Genomic DNA, 22,096 nt, shown 5'->3' on the forward strand with positions numbered 1-22,096 from the left:
GGACTAAAATCCTGCAGCGCTGGAAAGGTCGCCCTGCTCAAGAAAGCACATGTAGAGGCCCATTCTGAAGTTTGCCAATGAACATCTGAATGATTCAAAGGAGAACTGGGTGAAACTGTTGTGGTCAGATGTGACCAAAATCAAGCTCTTTGGCACAAACTCAACTCACGGAGTTTGGAGGAGGAGGAATGCTGCCTATGACCCCAAGGACACCATCCTTACCGTCAAACATGGAGGTGGAAACATTATGCTTTGGGGGTGTTTTTCTGCTAAGGCGACAAGACAACTTCACCGCATCAAAGGGATGATGGACGGGGCCATGTACCGTCAAATCTTGGGTGAGAACCTCCTTCCCTCAGCCAGGGCATTCAAAATGGGTCGTGGAGGGTAGTATGACAGCAGTATGACAATGACCCAAATCACACGGCCAAAGCGACAAAGGATTGGCTCAAGAAGAAGTACATTAAGGTCCTGGAGTGGCCTAGCCAGTCTCCAGACCTTAATCCCATAGAAAATCTGTGGAGGGAGCTGAAGGTTCGAGTTTCCAAACATCAGCCTTGAAACTTTAATGACTTGGTGAAGATCTGCAAAGGGAGTGGGACAAAATCCCTTCTGAGATGTGTGCAAACCTGGTGGCCAACTACAAGAAACATCTGACCTCTGTGATTGCCAACAAGGGTTTTGCCACCAAGTACTAAGTCATGTTTTGCAGAGAGGTCGAATACTAATTTCACTCATTAAAATGCAAATCAATTATATATGTATATATTTAGATCTATGTTTTTTTAATGTTGCTTGAATTTTTTAATACATTTTGTTATACGTATTTTCAGACAATTCTTAAATGTAACATAAACATGAGATCAAACCATGTGCGTGCGGTTTGTTTCATGTGCATTAGATCTGCTGTCAGGAAGGTGTCGTCTTGGTGTGCAAGGAAGGAAGGAGCCAATTGCAGGAAGGTAGGTAGTTGATGCTTTATATAAATTAATAGCACGTATAACCCCCCCCCCCCCCAAAAGAAGGGGAAGCGTCAAAGCGCAAAAAATAAGTGTGCCGACAATGCGCACTAGTACACAACACCAAACATAGAACAATACCTCACAAAGATGCCTATGTACTGTATTGTGTTCATCTTCTCCTGTAGTTTGTAAGGAAAATATTTTTTTCACATTTTAGGACGCAGCATGTCATACAGTACATAGCTCCATCCAGAGTTCTCTTCAGGATGGCAGTGGTAGCACATGCAGTAGATGGCACTCTCCCGAATCCGACTGTATGGGTTAAAAAATAGGTGTGCCGACAATGCGCACTAGTACACAACACCAAACATAGAACAATACCTCACAAAGACGCCCAGGAACACAGGAACTAATATGGGCTACCTAACGAGGGAATGGACACCAGGTGTGTGCAATACCAAGACATGACAGTGCCGTGGGAGGAGGGGCGGCGTGACTAGAAGGCCGGTGACGACGAACGCCGAACACCACGCCGGGAGAGAGAGCGTGTGTCTCCCACACGAGTCCTCGTCACATGTGCAGAGATCATTTCATACAGTCTTTCCCGAAAATAATTGTATGTTTATTTGTTTCTTGCATGAAGGACTGGAAATTGTAATTTTCCCCAAATTACTTTAGTACACATCAAAGACCAACCACAGATGCTAAGACACATGCAGTGGATGGACCTTGCTGACGCTGTAAACACCCCTCCCTATTTGACTGAATTATCTAATTATTTACTGACCAAGGGCAAGACACACACCGATAAGGTGGTATCCAAGACCACAAGGCTGTGTTTCACAGATTTTGGGGGTTTATGTCAAGCATTAATTTGTTTTATTAGATCACAATGATCTTGAAGTGTAGTGCACTCATTGTAATGTCAACTGGAACAACATTGTAATTCCTGCACAATGTTTATGACTGTGACATAATTCCAGAGGGGATTTTGAAAAGAGGGGAAACATATTTTTGGGTTAACCAAAAGAACCAAAGGAACATCACAGAAAAACTCTGGAATATATTAGATGAATTCGAATGCAATAAGATCTCTTTCCACTTGGAATTGAATACAATTATGTTCTTTGTGTGCTGTGACGTTTTTTTTATGACTAACTGACATTCTCTAGGATCTGTTAAAAGAAGGATCATGCTTATTAAACTGACAGGCAGAAGCTGATGATTTCCACTTTGGGTCCAAAAGTGACAGCCAGATATTCTCAGGGAAAGAAAGTTTATATTTGAATGGGACCAAAGCATCCAGCCAAAATCCAGACCTTAGCACACTGTTGTGGAGACTTGGCGTGGATGTTTGGCATATTCGTGGCCATGCAGTATTACTTTTTAATTTATTATCAACACATTTTAATGTTGTTATTTCAAACATTAAGTGAAAGTTCACTGTTAGTATTTAGACATGTAGTTTTTCCCTTCCATTGTCTCCTGTCTTTCTGTTCTTGAGTGCCTACGGATCTTCCCAGACCTTCCAATGCCAAAGTTTAGACAATGTTCTGCTGTATTGCAAGGGATGGCAATGGCTATTATAACTGATACTGTTCGTATTACGTCTGCTAACTGTCTGTGACGTCTTCTGTCTACAGTCACCTCACAATGGTTAACAAAGTCTTTTTAACACGCCTGTCAGGACCCTGGCAGAGTATGTAAGATTCTTTTGAGTGCAGGGCTTTAGCTGGTAGCAGAATGGAGGGGGGAGGGCTGGTGTGGCAGGTCACCCTGTGGCTATGTGTATGTGTGAAATATGAAGAACCAGACCTGAAAAAAGTTTTGTTTGTCTGTCAGAAATAAAAATCTGTAGGTATTGGGCTAGCAAGAAGAGCGAGTGAATTGGGTTAAAGGGAGTCTTTCAACTGGAGGATTTCTGGGAAGGCTCTTAGGCAGGTGGGGGGGCAGTTGACGGATCAGGCAGCTAACTATGCTGCACTGGAGGCATAACTGCGGCTACTCTCTGTTTCCTCACGTGCACCCCTGTCCAAGACCCACCCCCTCACAGCTCCCTGTGGTGTCAGAGCAGAGAGGGACTAAAGCGCCACAGAACTTCTCCAGCCTGCTCTGAATTAACCCATGTGAAAACAAGGCTTCCTCAGAGTTCATCCACAGTGCTCATTCCTGAAGGCTCCGGAGCGGAGCACAGTGCGGGGATGGGTGCATGCGCCACTGGTTATGGGAAGGAGGGATGTAGGGGGGAGAGGAGGCGCAGTGGCAGCTCTCTATATGAAACAACACTGTGTGAAATGATGACGTATGTTTATGTATGTCTACCCGTGATTTGTGGCTGTAGCGAGGTGGGACGTACCACCGTGGCCCACAGCGCGGAGGTTCCAGACAAGAGACAAAAGATGTCCGAGGGCTGTCTAATCGTCATATGTACTCTAACCATTTTCTTAGAGTATATTATCCAGTGTCTTACATAAAGCCAATGTATTGTGTTCATCTTCTCCTGTAGTTTGTAAGGAAAATATTTTTTTCACATTTTAGGACGCAGCATGTCATACAGTACATAGCTCCATCCAGAGTTCTCTTCAGGATGGCAGTGGTAGCACATGCAGTAGATGGCACTCTCCCGAATCCGACTGTATGGGTTAAGTCAGGATAAAAGTCTCTGGGTGAATTATTGATGTGTAGGGCCTATGGCTGGAGCTGTGACTGCGTGTGCCCCACCTGACCCAGGGTGTTGGGGGTCAGGAGGAACACCCAAGGCCCGCATCAATGTTTCATGGAAACACACAGACGCGACATCATGATCTATTATTATATCTTTGACCTCCCTGCATTGTCTTGTTTTCAGCACTTGTGCTCTCCTAAGACCAACATAAGCCACAGGCACAGCAGATAAGGAGTATAGGATTTATTGCATGGAGCCCAGGCACTGTGGATTTCATACAGTACAAAGCATAAAGATCCAGTTAAAACATGTCATCCTACTACAATAGAATTATGTAAGTGTGTACATGTATATTTATAAATAGATAGATACGGCAAACTGTATAAAAACAAGGGTCTTCTGACATTTTCGTTTTATTCTGACATAACAACTATACAGTAATCTATAGACATACTGTATATCTTGGTTGTTTTCTTATCAATTGATTTGGTGTAGCATTCTACTGTTCTATAATATTTGAATGGAGTGAAATTGTCTATTAAATTCTAATATGAAAATGTAGGAAGATTTATTTTGTAACATGAATTGGCACAATATCTATTTTCCTAGATCATGAGTAATACTTTTTTTTGTTTCTAAATGTCCTATTCATTGTAGAGTAAAACAATTGAAATACAAATGTGTATTTCACAAAACATTTTTTCAAAAAAGTTTTTTATGTATAACAACACTCAGATGAGCTAATGATATAACGGTTGCTACATACCAAAGCATACATAATAACTGTTGTGTACATACTGTTTACAGTAAAGTGTACACTAATATAGTCCATTAGTGGGTGCACGTATTAAAAAACACAAATTAGAAAACCTATGCCCCAATAAGTTTTCCTCTGCGCTTGGCAGAGATCTTGTAGTTTGCGGGTTTCAGAGTTAAACCATAGGAGCAGTCTAAGGAAAGGTCCTGATTTGGATTATTCTCAAATGTGCATTGGTGAATCAAAATAGCAGAAAATAAAAAGACCTCAACTTTGGCAATCTGATCGCCAATACAACGCCTCTTCCCCGCAGAGAAGATCATTACACTGTTAGTCAGATCCTTGTCAAGGACGCCGTTTTCATCTAGGAACCGTGACGGGTCAAAGATATGCGGGTCTCTCCACTTCAAAGGGTCGTGGTTGACAGACCACTGGTTGATAAAGACCACCGTGTCTTTGGGGATGTGGAGGCCTTCGATGGTAACATCTGAGGTGGTGGAGTGTGGGATGGTGAGAGGTACAAAGCTGGTGTAGCGCATGGTCTCATAGATGACAGCATCTAGGTAAGCCAGGCTGGCTTTGTCCTCCATATTGGGCAGCCTGTCGCGGCCTACAACTTTGTCAATCTGCTCCTGCAGTCTGATTTGTATTTTGGGATATTTTGCCAACAAAAGGAGCAACCAATGAAGGCAAGTGGACACAGTATCCAGTCCTGCACCAATCAGATCGGATACTGTCCCTTCTGCGTGAGCCTCCGTCAACCCGGTATCACTATCTGCCTTGTCAATGACGCCAATTATGGCATCACTCATGTCTCGGGTCACTTCAGGGTCAAATGTCCTCCTGTGCTCCACCACCTTGTCTCTCACAAAGTTGAAAAACTCTTTATTGAGTTCTTTGAAGCTCCGGTAAACACTGCGGACGGGATTTGGGAAATTTAAAAGCCACGGCATGACATCAACCAGGCTGCCCGCCCCCACCGTCTCTCCAAACTTGTCCACTCTGCCTAAGAGAGTTCTAAACTCGCTATCATCATGACCGTAGCGTTTTCCAAAGCACAGGGCGCAGATGACATTGGCTGCAGCTACTGTCAGTTCATGAGATGGGTTGAAAAACTGTCTCTCATCGCTGAGTTTGAAAATAGCTTCAAGTAGCTCAGTAGCCTCCTCCACAACATGCTGTTCAAATGCCTTTTTGGTCTGACTGTTGGCGGAAGAGAAGGCTCTAATGGTGGTCTGAGCAACCTTCCGGTGGGTTTTCCAGTGTTTGCTGTAGTTAGTGAATGTCATGCTGTTACCACCAGACACTGACTGAAAGGACACAAAGTCCGGTCTGCCTGCAAACGCAGTGCTGTGTTGAACCAAGGCTTCTCGTATTGCTGTTTCTCCATTGAGCACAACGATGTCATTGCAGCCCAGTCTTATCTGATACACGTTGCCATACTTCTTAGCCAGCTTGGAGAAGGTGATGTGAGGCATCTGTCCCAGCTGCATGGCGTTGCCTACCACCGGCCAGGCAAATGGTCCTGGTAGCCTCCTCTTGAGTCTGAGATTCCTTACCCACAGACAGGCTTCCAGACAGAAGAGGAAAACAAAGGAAGCCACCAGAGCTGGCTGGACCTGTCCACTCCACTCCTTCATGATGCTGCTGCCCTTCATCCCAAAATCAGTGTCCAGAAGTGCCATTGTGCTAAGACGATCTCTGGAGCTCTATTCCAAATAAACTGAATAACAAGGTTTTTAAGGAGGGTCAGCACACATTATCATCCAATAACGCAGAGAATGAATCGCGGCAACGAACACGTTTTTAAAACCTCTGAGACACTTCACTCTCTGTCTTCTCTTTCGTGCTGGTTTGAGAACGGCTTGATAAGGTTGAGTTGTTAGCAGTGGCGCAGTCAGTGTCCGTCTTCAGATGACCACACACATTAGAGGAATGCAGATTTCAGCCTTGACACTCTCCCTTATATATCTCCTCAGTGGGAGGGGTCAGAGATTCAGGTTTTACATTATCTCTCTCCTCCCATTATGACCACAGGCCTTAAATGCTTATTCGTTCCTGTTAATACCTAGTCACTAGGTCCAGCCGAGTGTCCGTTTTTTCTTGAACCTAAATTCCTGAACCAAGGTGAGACAAAGAGGAAAGCAGCAACCATTGCAGCTTTCCATTCAAGAGTTGAAACAGGATTTTACATTTTGAAGGGCAGATTACCTGAAAGACAGGCAGCAGTACCGTAAAACTCAATACGGTAAAACAAAAGAAAAAACATCAGAACTGGGTAATTGGGTGTAATTCACACAGAGCACTGTATCAACTCTGTAAACACTGGTTTAGTTATATTGAATTGATACAGTGAAATACAGTAAAACAGAAGTAACAGTGAAATACCCAGACCAAAAGATTAATGCTTATAACGTAAGAATATTCAGATGAGTTTTGCATACTTTTTAAAGACATTATTTTATTTTTTAGATCTTCCATTTTCAGCCCAGGCTCTGGCATCTCAAAACACTCCTAGAAATGGAATCCAAGATTCGACCCCTATAGTTCTGTGTTTTTCATCCAGACATAAAACAAATACAAACAAAACACTGTTATGTGTACTAAATGTACATACTTACCTTAGCCACTGTTATAATAATGACAATTTCACATTTAGAAAATTAGATAATTTAAATCTTAGGCTTTTGGGTGTATCAAAAAAGATTTATTCAAATGTTAATACTTGAATTAAGAACAGGGATTTCTGGCAACAATACAAATAGTAATGCTAATAAGAGAGACATTTAACTACTAATAAGTAGCCCTACTGGATTTATCTATTCAGCAGGATTTTAACTACTCTGGTTTCTGTGCTTTAGAGTGTCAGTGAAAGTAACGCCTTCTGCAATCACAGATATTTATAGATATGATGCACTGACGCCAAACCAGATAACAATTCAAATATATGGTTAGTGTTTCGCCAAAAGAAAATGTGTACCACTAGTGTAGACTAACTGTTAAACATTATTGTTAACAGTGGTAAACGTTAGTTTACTGTTGTATTATGTATTGTTATACAATTTATTCAGAGTGTGGATCTTCGTAATATGCTATCCCTTATATCATATTAATTTAACATTAATTGAACTGGACAGTGCGACAGAGAGTTTTCCAACAAATAAAAACATATTGCAATGAACATGAAATTGCACTTAATGGGTAATCAGTGACAAACAACAAAGAAGTAGAATCAGTCCAACCAATGACCTTTTAAAACATTGCTTTATTCATTCTAAATGTAGCTTATTTTTCAATCATATCAAACAAAATAAAAAAATTTCTAGGGTGAATCCTTCACTTAACATTCAACACATGCTGTAGTTGGGTTTCTTGGTTAGTGAGAGTCAGAGATTCTGAATGCCATTACATAAATTCCTGAATACATGCTTTTTGACAAAGGTGAAAATACATACCTTACATCCATAAATCTTGGCGAGACTTGAGGTGAAAACAGATGCATTGTAGAAAATACTAAGATTTACCATCTCCACTGATATGGTTAGACATATTCCATGACATTTTGGCTGTATATGAAGGGATGTTTGTGTACTGTAGCTTAAGCGCCTGTTCAGTGAAGTAGATATCTGCAATTTGTGATCTCCCAAGTGTTCATCAGCCTCATCCGTCATACACTTCTAGACTCCAGCAGAAATCCACATCTCCAGTAGAACACCTCCAAACATTGTTGGAGGTACTTAGCTTGAACATACACAGAAGCTACAGTGTTGTTAACACTGAATTGTCTTCACATTGTACATTATGGCAAACACATAAGATTATATTTTAGGAGTTTGTCAATCTCTGTCATGTTTAAAGAATAATCTCTTCTCACTTATGCATGGTGTACAGTAGATTGTGGATTTGACTATAACATTTAAAAAAAAATATTGTTACCTGAAATATACCTGTACAGATATTTTATGACAACTTTATGTGAAAGGTTAAATACATTGATAGGAATCCACAAAGTAATAGGCCGTGGTGCCTCGGGTGTGACTACAACATTCACAAACAGTCACAAGCATAATACTGTCATATCATTTTCCTTTGACAGCTGAGGGATTTATTTATTTTCCTGCACATATTTTAAGAGGCCAATATTCACATGCTGAATACTTTATATGAAGTATGATTAAAACTCAAATGTATATGAAACAAAAGTATGCTTAGTTGAATATGATCACATGGGCTAGATTGTATGAGAACCTGTTCAACTTTGACCAGTCCTCTGGCACCCAACACAGGAGATATATCTCTGCAATCTTTGACGTATTCTTTCAATCTTATATTTAACAATAATGCAAACATATTCAGTTCTGCTCAGATATTAATTAAATATTAAATACAACCTATAACACTCCTGAACAACATAATTCAGTGCAGGTTTGCTTATACTGACTGTAAAATGTAACTGAATGGCAAACATGTAGTTTTTGCTGGCCTTAAGTCACACTATTAGGATGAAATATTCATGCAGGTGATTCCAGACTGAGAAGCTTCCCTCTGAGCTTAGTTGTGATGGTGTAGTGGAGGGGTTTCAGTGTCAGCCCATAAGAACAGTCAAGGCTCAGGGCCTCTGATGGGTTGCTCTCAAAAGTGCACTGATGTAACAAGATGGCTATGAATAAAAATATTTCCACTTTAGCAATCTGATTGCCAATGCAACGCCTCTTACCAGTGGAGAAGATCATGACGCTGTTAGTCAGATCCTTGTCAAGGACGCCGTTTTCATCTAGGAACCGTGACGGGTCAAAGATATGCGGGTCTCTCCACTTCAAAGGGTCGTGGTTGACAGACCACTGGTTGATAAAGACCACCGTGTCTTTGGGGATGTGGAGGCCTTCGATGGTAACATCTGAGGTGGTGGAGTGTGGGATGGTGAGAGGTACAAAGCTGGTGTAGCGCATGGTCTCATAGATGACAGCATCTAGGTAAGCCAGGCTGGCTTTGTCCTCCATATTGGGCAGCCTGTCGCGGCCTACAACTTTGTCAATCTGCTCCTGCAGTCTGGTTTGTATGTTGGGATATTTGATCAAAAGCAGCAGGATCCACTGTAAAATAGTTGACATTGTGTCTTGACCAGCTCCGATGAGGTCTGTGACCGTTCCTTCAACAAAGTCTTTGGTCAGTCCACTGTCTTTTCCATGCTCAATCCCATTAATGAACGCATCACTCATGTCGCGTGTCACACCCGGGTTGAACGTTTCTCTGTGTTGCACTACTTTTTCTTTCACAAAAGCGAAAAACTCCTCATTGAGGTGTTTAAAATTTTGGTAGACACTGCGGACGGGATTTGGGAAATTCTGAAGCCAGGGCATGACATCAACCAGGCTGCCCGCCCCCACCGTCTCTCCAAACTTGTCCATTCTGCCTAGGAGAGTGCTAAACTCAATATCATCATGGCCATAACGTTTTCCAAAGCACAGGGCGCAGATGACATTGGCAGCGGCTACTGTAAATTCATGGGAGGGATTGAAGTATTGCCCATCTGCACTCATTCTCAGAAATACGTGCACAAGGTCCATAGATTCTCCCAAAACGTGACGTTCAAACGTTTTCTTGGTCTGACTGTTGGAGGAGGAGAAAGCTCTAACAGTAGATTGTGCAATTCTTCTGTGCATTTTCCACTGTTTGCTGTAGTTAGTGAATGTTATGCTTCTTCCCCCGGAAATCATCCGAAAGGACACAAAGTCCGGTCTGCCTGCAAACGCAGTGCTGTGTTGAACCAAGGCTTCTCGTATTGCTGTTTCTCCATTGAGCACAACGATGTCATTGCAGCCCAGTCTTATCTGATACACGTTGCCATACTTCTTAGCCAGCTTGGAGAAGGTGATGTGAGGCATCTGTCCCAGCTGCATGGCGTTGCCTACCACCGGCCAGGCAAATGGTCCTGGTAGCCTCCTCTTGAGTCTGAGATTCCTTACCCACAGACAGGCTTCCAGACAGAAGAGGAAAACAAAGGAAGCCACCAGAGCTGGCTGGACCTGTCCACTCCACTCCTTCATGATGCTGCTGCCTTTCATCCCAAAGTCTGTGTCCAGAAGTGCCATAGTTATGACTTAATAAAAAAAAAAATCTTGAGATATTGTGAATATAGAATAAAAAATAACACAACAAAGTTGTTTTCTTGCTATTCAAAGTCACAGCTTTAGTCCAGCACTCACTTTTTGTGAAAACAAGCAAACAGAGAATCAAAGTTTGAAAGTGATATTGTGATGTTCAATAAAATTACTCCATGTGAAATGAATCAAGTTCAGTTATGCTAAAGTCCAAAGAATCCTGCAGAGACAATAAATACAGTCTTAGGACTGCTTGGGAAATTATCTCAGATGAGGCTTGTTGAGTTATGGTGAAGTTTTTTTTTCTTGTCACTCTTTTCAGCAACATTTGAGACTTTAGTGACTAGTTTTTCGTCAGCACGGTGTCTTATATGTTTGCTCTCGGTGGGCAGGGCTCGTCATTATTTTCATACTCCTCCCATTGTGGTAGTCCTGGAGACCCCACTATATACTGTATTATCTTCATGCTCTTGGAGTTCTACGCGCGCCGCGCACCGGGAACAAGAGCGCACTAAAGTGATCGCTGTCCGCGGCAGTGAGCTCAGCCACAGAAGCAGTTCAGGAGGAAAGTTACGATTAATTTACTACTCAAATGGTGACGTTGGAATGCCATGTTAAATTATAACCATTTATCATACTTTGACGAGTCAATTGCTTATACGGTAGTTTTCTTTTAGTTATGTATTTTTAGCCTGAACGGAATAACCTGTTAAGTTACAAAGTCTTAAGCGTCTGCATTTGACATTTTATGACTTCCCGAAGTATCCTGAAGTAAACGTTTTTTGCATCATAGAAAATCTTGTTGTAATGCAGCCTAAAAAAGGATATGTGTTAAAAATATACATGGTTGAGTACTTTTGAAGTAGACTACTCTTGTGTAAACAGCAAAGCCAAATGCACTGTTGCACCTTTGCCTTCTTCTATCAGTGTGCGCGCTAAAATATAATCTTTGTGATATTGTACATTTAATATAATTCAAAAAAAATTTATTGACTAATTTCTTCAAAATAAACCATTGCAACCATGAACTTGACTAAATCAGTGAACTATGTTGATATAAGGTATATTTACCGGCAGAACAAAATCCTTTAGTGATAAGATTTTGGTTGTTCTTAAATCTACATCTAGTGAAATAATTTAAAATGCAATATAATTCTCCATATGTCTGGATTGACATAGTGTTTATGGACTTTTTATTAACAGTTTATTTTTGTAATTATAATGAACTATCACTGTCACTCATGTAATGCTTTCAGCAGGGCTGGTTCTAAACATTTGGGGGCCCTGTGCAGAATTTGTTATGGGAGCCCCCTCTCTCCGTATATCCTCATGCAATCATCTGCAAAAGCCATTGACTGGATATTTTCTTCCTGCTCATATCTAAAGTCAGCAGGAGTCACAGCTGCCCACTTCATGTCTGATTCATGATCTATGATGGCACATTTGAACATCCCAAAATCTGTATATACATATATTTGAAAATGTGTTTGTCTACCACTTTGCAATAATTTAAACACAATCAAAACACTATTTCAGATAACATGAATAATTGTGACGGTCTATGTTGCTTATATATGGAACTGGTCATGGCCCTCAGGTTATTTTAAAATGAGAAATCCAACAATGCAAATACGTCAATACAGCCAAATACACAAACGTACCTTATAAAAGAATGGTTATGCAGCATACCTTTTAACTTAAAAGACAATATGTTAGCAAAGAAAAATCCATTAATAATGTATAGTATCTCACAAAAGTGAGTACACCCCTCACATTCTTGCAAATATTTGATTAAATCGTTTCATGTGACAACAACGAAGAAAGACACTTTGCTACAATGTAAAGTAGTGAGTGTACAACTTGTATAACAGTGTAAATAACACAACACACAGCCATTAATATCTAAACAGCTGGCAACAGAAGTGAGTACACCCCTAAGTGAACATGTCCAAATTGGGCCCAATTAGCCATTTACCCTCCCCGGTGTCATGTGACTTGTTAGTGTTACAAAGTCTCAGGTGTGAATGGAGAGCAGGTGTGTTAAATTTGGAGTTATCGCTTTCACACTCCAGCATACTGGTCACTGGAAGTTCAATATGGCACCTCATGGCCAATAACTCTCTGAGGATCTGAAAAAAATAATTGTTCCTCTACATAAAGATGGCCTAGGCTATAAGAAGATTGCCAAGACCCTGAAACTGAGCTCCAGCACAGTGGCCAAGACCATACAGCGGTTTAACAGGACAGGTTCCACTCAGAACAGGCCTCGCCTGTCGACCAAAAAAGTTGAGAGCACGTGCTCAGCGTCATATCCAGAGGTTGTCTTTGGGAAATAGACGTATGAGTGCTGCCAGCATTGCTGCAGAGGTTGAAGGGGTGGGGGGTCAGCCTGTCAGTGCTCAGACCATACGCCACACACTGCATCAAATTGGTCTTCATGGCTGTCGTCTCAGAAGGAAGCCTTTTATAAAGATAATGCACAAGAAAGCCTGCAAATAGTTTGCTGAAAACAAGCAGACTATGGACATGGATTACTGGAACCACGTCCTGTGGTCTGATGAGACCAAGATAAACCTATTTGGTTCAGATAGCGTCAACCGTGTATGGCGGCAACTAGGTGAGGAGTACAAAGACAAGTGTGTCTTGCCTACAGTCAAGCATGGTGTTGGGAGTGTCATGGTCTGGGGCTGCACGAGTGCTGCCGGTACTGGGGAGCTACAGTTCATTGAGGGAACCATGAATGCCAACATACTGTGACATACTGAAGCAGAGCATGATCCCCTCCCTTCAGAGATTAGGCCGCAGGGCAGTATTCCAACACGATAACGACCCCAAACACACCTCCAAGAAAACCACTGCCTGGTAAAGGTGATGGCCTGCCCAAGCATGTCTCCAGACCTAAACCCTGTTGAGCATCTGTGGGGCGTCCTCAAATGGAAGATGGAGGAGCGCAAGGTCTCTAACATCCACCAGCTCCGTGATGTTGTCATGGAGGAGTGGAAGAGGACTCCAGTGGCAACCTGTGAAACTCTGGTGAACTCCATGCCCAAGAGGGTTAAGGTAGTGCTGGAAAATAATGGTGGCCACACAAAATATTGACACTTTGGGCCCAATTTGGACATTTTCACTTAGGGGTGTACTCACTTTTGTTGCCAGCAGTTTAGACATTATTGGCTGTGTGTTGTGTTATTTTGAGGGGACAGCAAATTTACACTGTTATACAAGCTGTACACTCACTGCTTTACATTGTAGCAAAGTGACATTTCTTCAGTGTTGTCACATGAAAAGATATAATCAAATATTTACAAAAATGTGAGGGGTGTACTCACTTTTGTGAGATTGACAGCAGGTTTCATGTTACAGCACTTCTTCAAAGCATAGTTTGCCTTTGAGACCAGTTTCAGTTTGAGCAATCCAATGCCATTTTTTTAATATAAATGTTAGGTGTAAATCTTCGAGGAAATAAGATGGCCAGTATGACATTCTGGCCGTTAAGAAGGAGCAATATATACCATGCCATGTCTTCAATGTATTACAAGGTTCAGTTCATTTTCTAGGGAAATAATTTTTCCATTGATTCTATTAACCTTTCAGCTCAAATACAAATGTTGGTACATGAAGCAGAACGTTTTTTTTTTACCTCTCAGTGCCAATGAAAAAATGTGTGTTTCTAGTTTCCTCCCTAACTGTGGAGTTTATTTTTCCATGGAGGTAATGACCGTAATTGACAGCACTAAAACATTTCCGAATCCTGTATGTTAGGGGGACAGAGACTTCATTAATACTCTGGCACAGTCGCTCATTATTGGTATGGATGCAAGAGGAAGTGTAAAAGGGTAAAAGATGGTTTCTCTCTGTGCTTAGTTTACATCATTGAAGCAATGAATTTGTTTAATGTTTTGGTTTACCATATAAGAAAACAGGTGATGTCTGTAATTACTAGCGATTTTCAGCAGTCCCCATAGGAAAACCCTTTGAAGAAAAGAGTTTTGTTTCAACTTATAGAACCCTATTGGTTTAAGTTTGAAGCCTTTTCAGTTTTAATGAAACCTAAGTAGAACCTTATCCTCGTTCCCTTTTTTACAGGGTGAAGGGGATGATAGAAAAAACACTTTGGACCCCAATTTCTCTGAAAAGTGTATTTTATTTAAAAGGTGTCATTGCATTGCATTCACAGCTGAGGATATACAAATATAAATTATGAAATCAATCTGACCAAGCCTTTTTTAATTTGATTCAAATAAGATTTCCCTCTTTATTAAAATCAATGATGACAAGCGCTGGCAGCAAGTCTAGAAAGCCTTGTGGTCCCTCTAAAGACATAGAATGACACATACTGAGGGTCAATTATTAATGTTAAACCAATTTCCCTTCATAAGTAGCAATATTTACAATAACACTTTACATAAACCCAATGATTGATTTATATTCTAAGGTTAGATGATTCTCAAAGTGATGTGGAAGGTGAGAAGAAATTATGTAAAAGGGTATTGAAAATTAGGAAATAAGAAATGAAAAGAAGAAAAGAAAAGCATACATGGGTGTCTTGTTTATTGTCTTGTTTATTTTTCATAGTTTTCTGTTCCTCTGAGAGTTTAACGTAAATCCAACTAAAATCCCACAATGTGGAGCATATAGCTCAAATGTCAGTTGAAACATTAAACGTTTTCTATAGTGAATGTTTTACTATATTTAGTTTAATTCGTTGTTACTTGTAGATTTTTTAGTAAAATACAACTAGGAAGCTTGCTTTTTTCTTAGAGCAAATTTGAAATTGAATCTCTACTCCATAGTTTTGCCACAATTACACACAGTCACAGTGTGTAAAGCCACAATCTGTAACTCTGCAGGTTACACTTTCAAGGTATATATTTTTTCAGACCCTTTACTTTAAATTACATTGTACTCTCTTCTGTTGCTGAGAGTTATCTCTGTTATCTCTGTTTTGACACATCATTTTTCTGTTTAGTGAGTGTTCACCAGTCTCCCCATTATGTTCATTTTTAATAAAACTTTTTTTTCAGGGAAGTCGCTGCTTGCCAAGAAATTACACTGCACAACAAAACAAACAAATTCATAGAAATAAGCACATTCTTCATTTCTCACAGCAGAAATGTTGCGTTCCTTAAAAACCACACAAGCATCTAGTATGATTCCTTGGATAACCAGAGACACAGCAATGTTTCAGAACAAGCAAGCTTCGCTGGGATGATTGTTTCTTGCTTGTATCTTTGTTTGGGGAATCCTTCTTTGTGCGTAACACTGCTCTCTAACTGCCGTCCTCTTGCTGTTCCTGTTCCTCAAACATGTGGCATCCCCATCACCTCTAATTAGAGCCAGGCTTGGAGTAGGCTGGGGCTCATGTGTGCGCTTTTGCGTGTGGCTGCCGTGTTTGCCTGTGATTATCTCATGTAACCTGGCTGGTGAAAGGTTGGCCTTGACCCCAGGCTGACTCTGCTGAGCGCAGGAGACGACCAGGGGCGCTAAGGGGCTCGGAGGGCTTCATGTTCCATGTAATGTGCTGGCGACGGACACGCGGAGACGAGACCCACGCTGGACAAGGCTGCCCCAGCTCTGGAGCTAATCATTGTTTACTAGCCTCATTTCCACTTCTCAGTGAGCTACTGTCACGCACAGCACCGAAACGGAGGAAGGAAGGGGGGGGGGGGTATAGAGGAAAGACAGGGGTCCAACAGGCAGTTGGGGAGACTGTGGGACTTGGGAAAGGGGAAGAGCAGAGGGGAATGCAGGAATTTCAGTGTAGATTAGGCTTTAGAAAGAACAGGGGTGAGCCAGGATTGAAAGCAAGACTGCCAAAAACAACCCAGACAAACCAGTAAACAGAACAACCAAACATCCCCTGGGCTTTGGCCATTCCAGGTCAGCCAGCCAAGGAGGTAACCACCAGATATGAGATGAGCACGTTTTTTTATGGCTGGCCAATCACAAAGCCGTTTGTTCACCTGCACCCGCCTCCAACTGCTATAAATGTTGATGTAAACATTCGATTCTGCCACTTAGATCTAGTGTAATGCAAAACCATATAGGTATACTAAGATGGGGAAAAAAGTGTGACTGCTTAAGTTGCCTCATTCCTATTATAAACTTATAAACAAATGCATTTACAACAGAAACATTTCAACCCATGCAATACTAAAGTACAATATGAGGACACATGAGACCATGCTCAAATACATTCACTGTCTTAAAACTTAAAAATAAACAAGGAACATTTGGGCACCATTTACTCTACTTAGTTGGAATGATAACATATCGACGTAGTGGCTGGAAAAAAAGGTGACTTGCAAAAGGATTCTTGTGAATCTTGAAGTGTGTACATAGCCCAGATATTGGCCTCTGCGATGATGCCACCTTATCACACAAAGAGCCATAACGGCTAATATGGGAACTAAATCTGATTGACCTTGCATAAGAGTGAAAATGCTGTTAAAATGACCTGGAACTGAAGCAGTGTCAGTCCTGGTCAGTCCCTGGATGGGAGACCAGAAGTGGTGTGAAGAGCAGATAGGAAGCATTCTGCCCTCTGGTCTAAATATAAAGTCCCAGTGCCCCAGGGCAGTGAAGGGGGACATTGACCTGCTGGTCATTAAAGATCCCATGGCCCCTTCATGAAAAAGTAGGAGTGTTAACCCTGGTTTCCTTCACACCTGGCCATACCACCATGCGCGACTAATCACCCGCTTTTAATTGGCTTATCGTCTCTCCTCTCGTCTTTTAAAAAAATGCAATGTACTAGATATTCCAAGTACGTTTCCAAGTTGCTCTGAATAAGAGTGTCAGCTAAACAAGTAAAATATAAATGTAAAAATGTAGCTTCTGTGGTGTAAGTGTTCAAATCTATTCAAGACTAAGTGGGAACACTGAATTATATGCATATATGTGATCATGAAAATGAAAATGGCTGGAGAATTGTTAGGCAGAAATGTTCATGCCATGATCTTTGATCGGTGAGGCAGCGTAGGGATATGGCGGATGTCATTATTTAACAAAAATTCTAAATCATTAACGATGCCTTTTTCTACAACGTAACTTAATACAATTTTAAACCCAACCCTTACCTTAAACCTAACCACACTGCTAAGATTATCCCTAAAACTAACCGTAAAGTATTTTTTAGCGGGGGGGGGGGTATTAATTTGAGCTATTTAGACAATATGTGGCTATGTTTTCACGTGGAAACTGGACATGACCATGACTGACACGTTATGAGATCCATTCAGATTCACCACATACAGGTCCCTCTGGATACAGAGGTCCAAGAAGCTCAACTGGAGAGGAACTGTAAAATATTGACTCATCTTAATTCCTTGTTTGTGCATTTGCCAAAACACCCTGTGCCAAGCCTCCATGGCTTCTGTTATAGTGAACCTTTTTTAACACCTTACATTTTAAGTGATTTACATCCCCACAACTACCAACTCCAATCAATCAATGAAACAGCAGCAGCTGCTTGCGCCCTCTATCTGATCCCCATAGTCCTGTCTGACCTGATACAATGTGTGTATCATTAATCGTTAGACAGAAGTTAATTTGTATTACATAATAAAAATACTAAAAATAAGATACAAGTATAAAAGATTTTAAAGATAACACAAATGTTTACACACTAAATTCTCTGTGTTGGCTTGGAATAGTGTAATGATCTTTCTACTCCTAGTTTGAGTTCCTTGCTGGATTGTGTCATGTCCTTATTTGGAGTTCCTGTCCTTATTTGGAGTTCCTGTTAGTTGATTTGTCCATATTGTGATGTTCTCGTGGCTGGTGGTTGCTGTCATGGTCCAGAATATAGTGTCTTGTATTTACAACGCATGGTGCTTGGTTTTGCTTTGTGTAGCATTAAAAATATATCACTGCTCAAAAGAATTAAGGGAACACAATCATCACAGAATAACACCAAGTCAATTAAACTTCAGGGATATCAATCTGACCAGTTAGAAAGCATAAGCGATTATGAATCTAGAAGGGTTGTAGAAGGGCATTAACCCAGCAGCAGGACCAGTATCTCCTTCTTTGCGCGAGGAGGAACGGGAGGAGCGCTGCCAGAGCCCTACAAAATGATCTCCAGCAGGCTACTGGTGTGCATGTTTCTAACCAAACAGTCAGAAAATGATTTCATGAAGGTGGCATGAGGGCCCAACGTCCTCGAGTCTAGTGGGACCTGTGCTCACAGCCCAGCACCATGCACCTCGATTGGCATTCGCCAGAGAACACCAGAATTGGCACCCCATTCTCTTCCCAGATGAGAGCAGGTTCACACTGAGCACATGTGACAGACGTGAAAGAGCCTGGAGACCTTGGAACATTGTGCTTCCTCCATTCAGCATGACTGGTTTGGCGGTGGGTCAATGATGGTCTGGGGAGGCATATCCTTGGAGGGTCACACAGATCTCCACGTACTAGCCAACGGTAACCTGACTGCTGTTAGGTACCGGGATGAAATCCTCATCGTCAGACCTTACACTGGTGCGGTGGGCCCTGGGCTCCTCCTGGTGCAGGCCAATGCCTGGCCTCATGTGGACAGAGTGTGTAGGCAGTTCCTGGATGGCAAAAGCATTGATCCCATTGACTGACCCTCGCATTCCCCAGACCTGAATCCAATTGAGAACCTCTGGGATGTTATGTATTGGTGAATCCTACGCTGCCAAGTAGTGCCACAGACTCTCCAGGAGCTCACTAAAGCCCTGATCCAGGTCTGGGAGGAGATCCCCCAGGACACCATCCGCCATCTCATCAGGAGCATGCCCAGACGTTGTCAGGAGTGCATACAGGCACGTGGGGGCCATTCACACTGTCGCTGTGATGACATTTATGCAAGTTGGAGCAGCCTGTTTACTTTGAGTTTCGGTGGGAGTTTGAATCCAGCCCTCAATCTGTGGGTGATTTTGGTTTCCATTGACCGTTGCTACATCATTTTTAATTTCTCTGGATTAGATGGCACAATTCACTAAGATATTCAGTGCTCACTTTCTCACTAAGAAAATGAGTGAATTGTGTGGAATATTAGCAACCCGGAAATGAAAGGGGGATTTCTCTCGCCTCCGTCTGTTTGCTGCAGGCTGATAAGGGAGGGTGCTGCAATTTGTACACTTGGAATGACGCATCTTGCCTTAGTTTTTCAGCATTTACAGCAAAACTGATCAGGATCACAGCATCATCTTAGGGAGGTGACATTGTCTTGATGGCGTGTTTTTCCGTCTCCCTATATAGTGGTCAGACCTAGTCCAGTCCTCATACATAACGATCTTTTAGACATTTTCATTGTAGGGGACCCTAATTCGAAGCCATGTATTGAAATCTACAGTCAGCCCCAAATGTATTGTGATCCTAGCAATGCCTCTGCCTACAGTTATTTGCTGATTTATTGCCCATTTTTGTGTGCTAAGAAACAGAGTGAGGATGAACCAAACATGGGTTTTCCCCGTTTCTAAATAATCAGAGTTTACAAAATAGCATACAGGATTGGTAATTATCACCCTAATTTTCCCCCTCATCAATTATTTGGGATTCGCAGCCAACAATTCATTATCGTTTTTATTTTCATGTCCTTCTGCATTGACACAGTTTATACTTGCCCAAGTTTCCTTTTTCTAATTATAACATGTTTACGATGGCTTTGAAGCACGTTGTCTATTCTGCAATTAGGTGGTAATTTGGAGTAATCTAGGGGATTTACGAACTGAAGCCAAGGCACTGACCTTGTATATAGAAAGTTGGAGAAAGCCACACGATTCTCTTTATTATTCTGGCTTATATTGCCCCAACATCCTACATGTATATATTGTCATTATTGACTTTCTAGAAATTATTGTCTTTCCTAGCATTCTAGAAACGTTTATAACAGACCAAATGGGATATGTGTAATGTTTTGATACCTAGTAATCTTAACAAGTGTTGTTGTTTTTCTTTTCTGATATCAGGGTCAAACACATTTGACCATGAAGATATCAACTGAACAAAGTCTACTTCTGGGACAGGAATTCCTGCTCCTGGAGGTACTGCAAAGCTTTCAACTAGTCACCACCACAGAACACCTGAGCTATTGATCGATTCTGTGATTTTCTACATTCAACACACCTGGTCTTCCTGGTGGGTGTGCAACAGTCTGTTCTATCGTCCAGTTGGACAATGTCTTCTAAAACAAAACCTGACTCAACAGATTGTTGACAATCTGTCCTCCCTAAACTTTGTAAAGTTAGCTTTCTATTTGCAAAATCACATCATCTGCATGTGTTTTGTCTTTTCCGTGATAGGACACTTCTTTCTCAGCCTCTTTTTTTTTGGGGGGGGGGTGGGGGTGAGGTCGATAAAAAGCTTACATTTCTGAGTGGTTCTGTCTCTGCTTCAGCCCCCTTTTCTGTGCAAAGCTGGCTGGGCTCCTGGCAGGTGGCACGCTGTGCAGGCGGGGCTCCACCTCAGACTCTCTGAACATAACGTGCAGTGTGGATGCTGCCAGCGGGTCGCTCTTCTCATTGTGTAATTGGGCGGATAATGTTCCGTGATTCCCTCTCTTTTGCACCTCCATATGTTCCGCTTGAGCGGTTCAGTGCGTTTTAGGATCCTGAAAATGAAGCTAGGTCAGCGAACGGTCGGGTTACCCCCCCTTTGGTGCTCAGATTCATCAGATGAGCCGGTCTTCCTCACTGGAGCAACCAGGCGGATGTTTCAATGGAATTATTTTTTAAATGACATTCATCATTTCCAGGACTATCAAATCAATACAGTCCAAATAATAGAAACACACTTTGGCAGATACAAAAAGGGCAATAAATCACAAAATTACACTGGCCAAAAACCTGAACCTGTTCAAGTCATTGCTAGCCAGAGGGTTATGAGGAGAGTGTGAAGTGTGGGTGGCCCCATGGTAGGCCTCTGTTCTTCTCCTCAGCATACCACAATTGAACACAGCAGCCATGTGCATGCGGTGCAGTAAATTGGGAAAGTAATTACTGTAAAACCAAAAGACAGGATCTGTACTGAGCATTTTGAAGTGTTTCTTTACCAGAGAACTGGAAGTACTTCAGACCAGAGGTCGGCAATAGGGGGACTGGGGGTCAAACATTTTACATTTTCTGGCCTGCAAAATTATTGTAAATGCTTTTTGTAAAAAGAAGAAACCCCAATTCTCTAAAATGAATTGTAAGTTTGACCCTAAACCCTGTGCCGGAAATAGATTTTTGCCTCATGGGGACTGGAAAAAGGTCAAATTTTGAGTCCAATTTATTCAGGTTTTAGTATCCCCATGGACACACACACACAGCTTTTTCTTTCTTTTCCAAAAAAGTCAAAAAGGAAGGTTTTGAGTGAGGAACAGAGGTGTTCAATTTGCAGTGGTCTCTTAACTGTAAACCTTCTGTTGCTCACTCAAAACCTTATTTTTCAACATTTTGGAAATCAAAGAAAAAGGTGCAGTGGTCTCTTCATTTATTCCTGGCGCTCTATAGGTCTCCGTACGTTCTGAAAACATTATGCCAAAATGAGCTTTGCATCAAACATTTTTTTTTTTCATAAACAACGCACTACCTCACAAAACCTGTAAACTTCTGCCTTCGAGCTAACAGCACGGTGTAACGTGGTGGTCGAGGAGAGGAAC

General features: G+C 41.7%; 2 protein-coding genes across 2 annotated transcripts; both read right to left on the bottom strand.

Annotated features, from left to right (window-relative positions):
- Positions 1-3,855: 3,855 nt before the first annotated feature.
- Positions 3,856-6,307, bottom strand: LOC105015662 (cytochrome P450 1B1-like). The gene has a single exon (XM_034297233.1). The coding sequence runs from the start codon at positions 6,067-6,069 to the stop codon at positions 4,498-4,500; it is 1,572 nt and encodes a 523-aa protein (XP_034153124.1). The 5' UTR covers positions 6,070-6,307; the 3' UTR covers positions 3,856-4,497.
- A 1,322-nt stretch (positions 6,308-7,629) lies between these two features.
- On the bottom strand, positions 7,630-10,810 carry LOC106024661 (cytochrome P450 1B1-like). The gene has a single exon (XM_034297226.1). The coding sequence runs from the start codon at positions 10,474-10,476 to the stop codon at positions 8,896-8,898; it is 1,581 nt and encodes a 526-aa protein (XP_034153117.1). The 5' UTR covers positions 10,477-10,810; the 3' UTR covers positions 7,630-8,895.
- Between the last annotated feature and the right edge of the window lie 11,286 nt (positions 10,811-22,096).

Source organism: Esox lucius, chromosome 15 (assembly GCF_011004845.1).
Source record: "Esox lucius isolate fEsoLuc1 chromosome 15, fEsoLuc1.pri, whole genome shotgun sequence".
Classification (NCBI taxonomy): Eukaryota; Metazoa; Chordata; class Actinopteri; order Esociformes; family Esocidae; genus Esox; species Esox lucius.

Bases quoted from the DNA above. Each gene is read 5' to 3' on its own strand.
- LOC105015662 (XM_034297233.1), bottom strand. From the start codon at position 6,069: ATGGCACTTCTGGACACTGATTTTGGGATGAAGGGCAGCAGCATCATG.
- LOC106024661 (XM_034297226.1), bottom strand. From the start codon at position 10,476: ATGGCACTTCTGGACACAGACTTTGGGATGAAAGGCAGCAGCATCATG.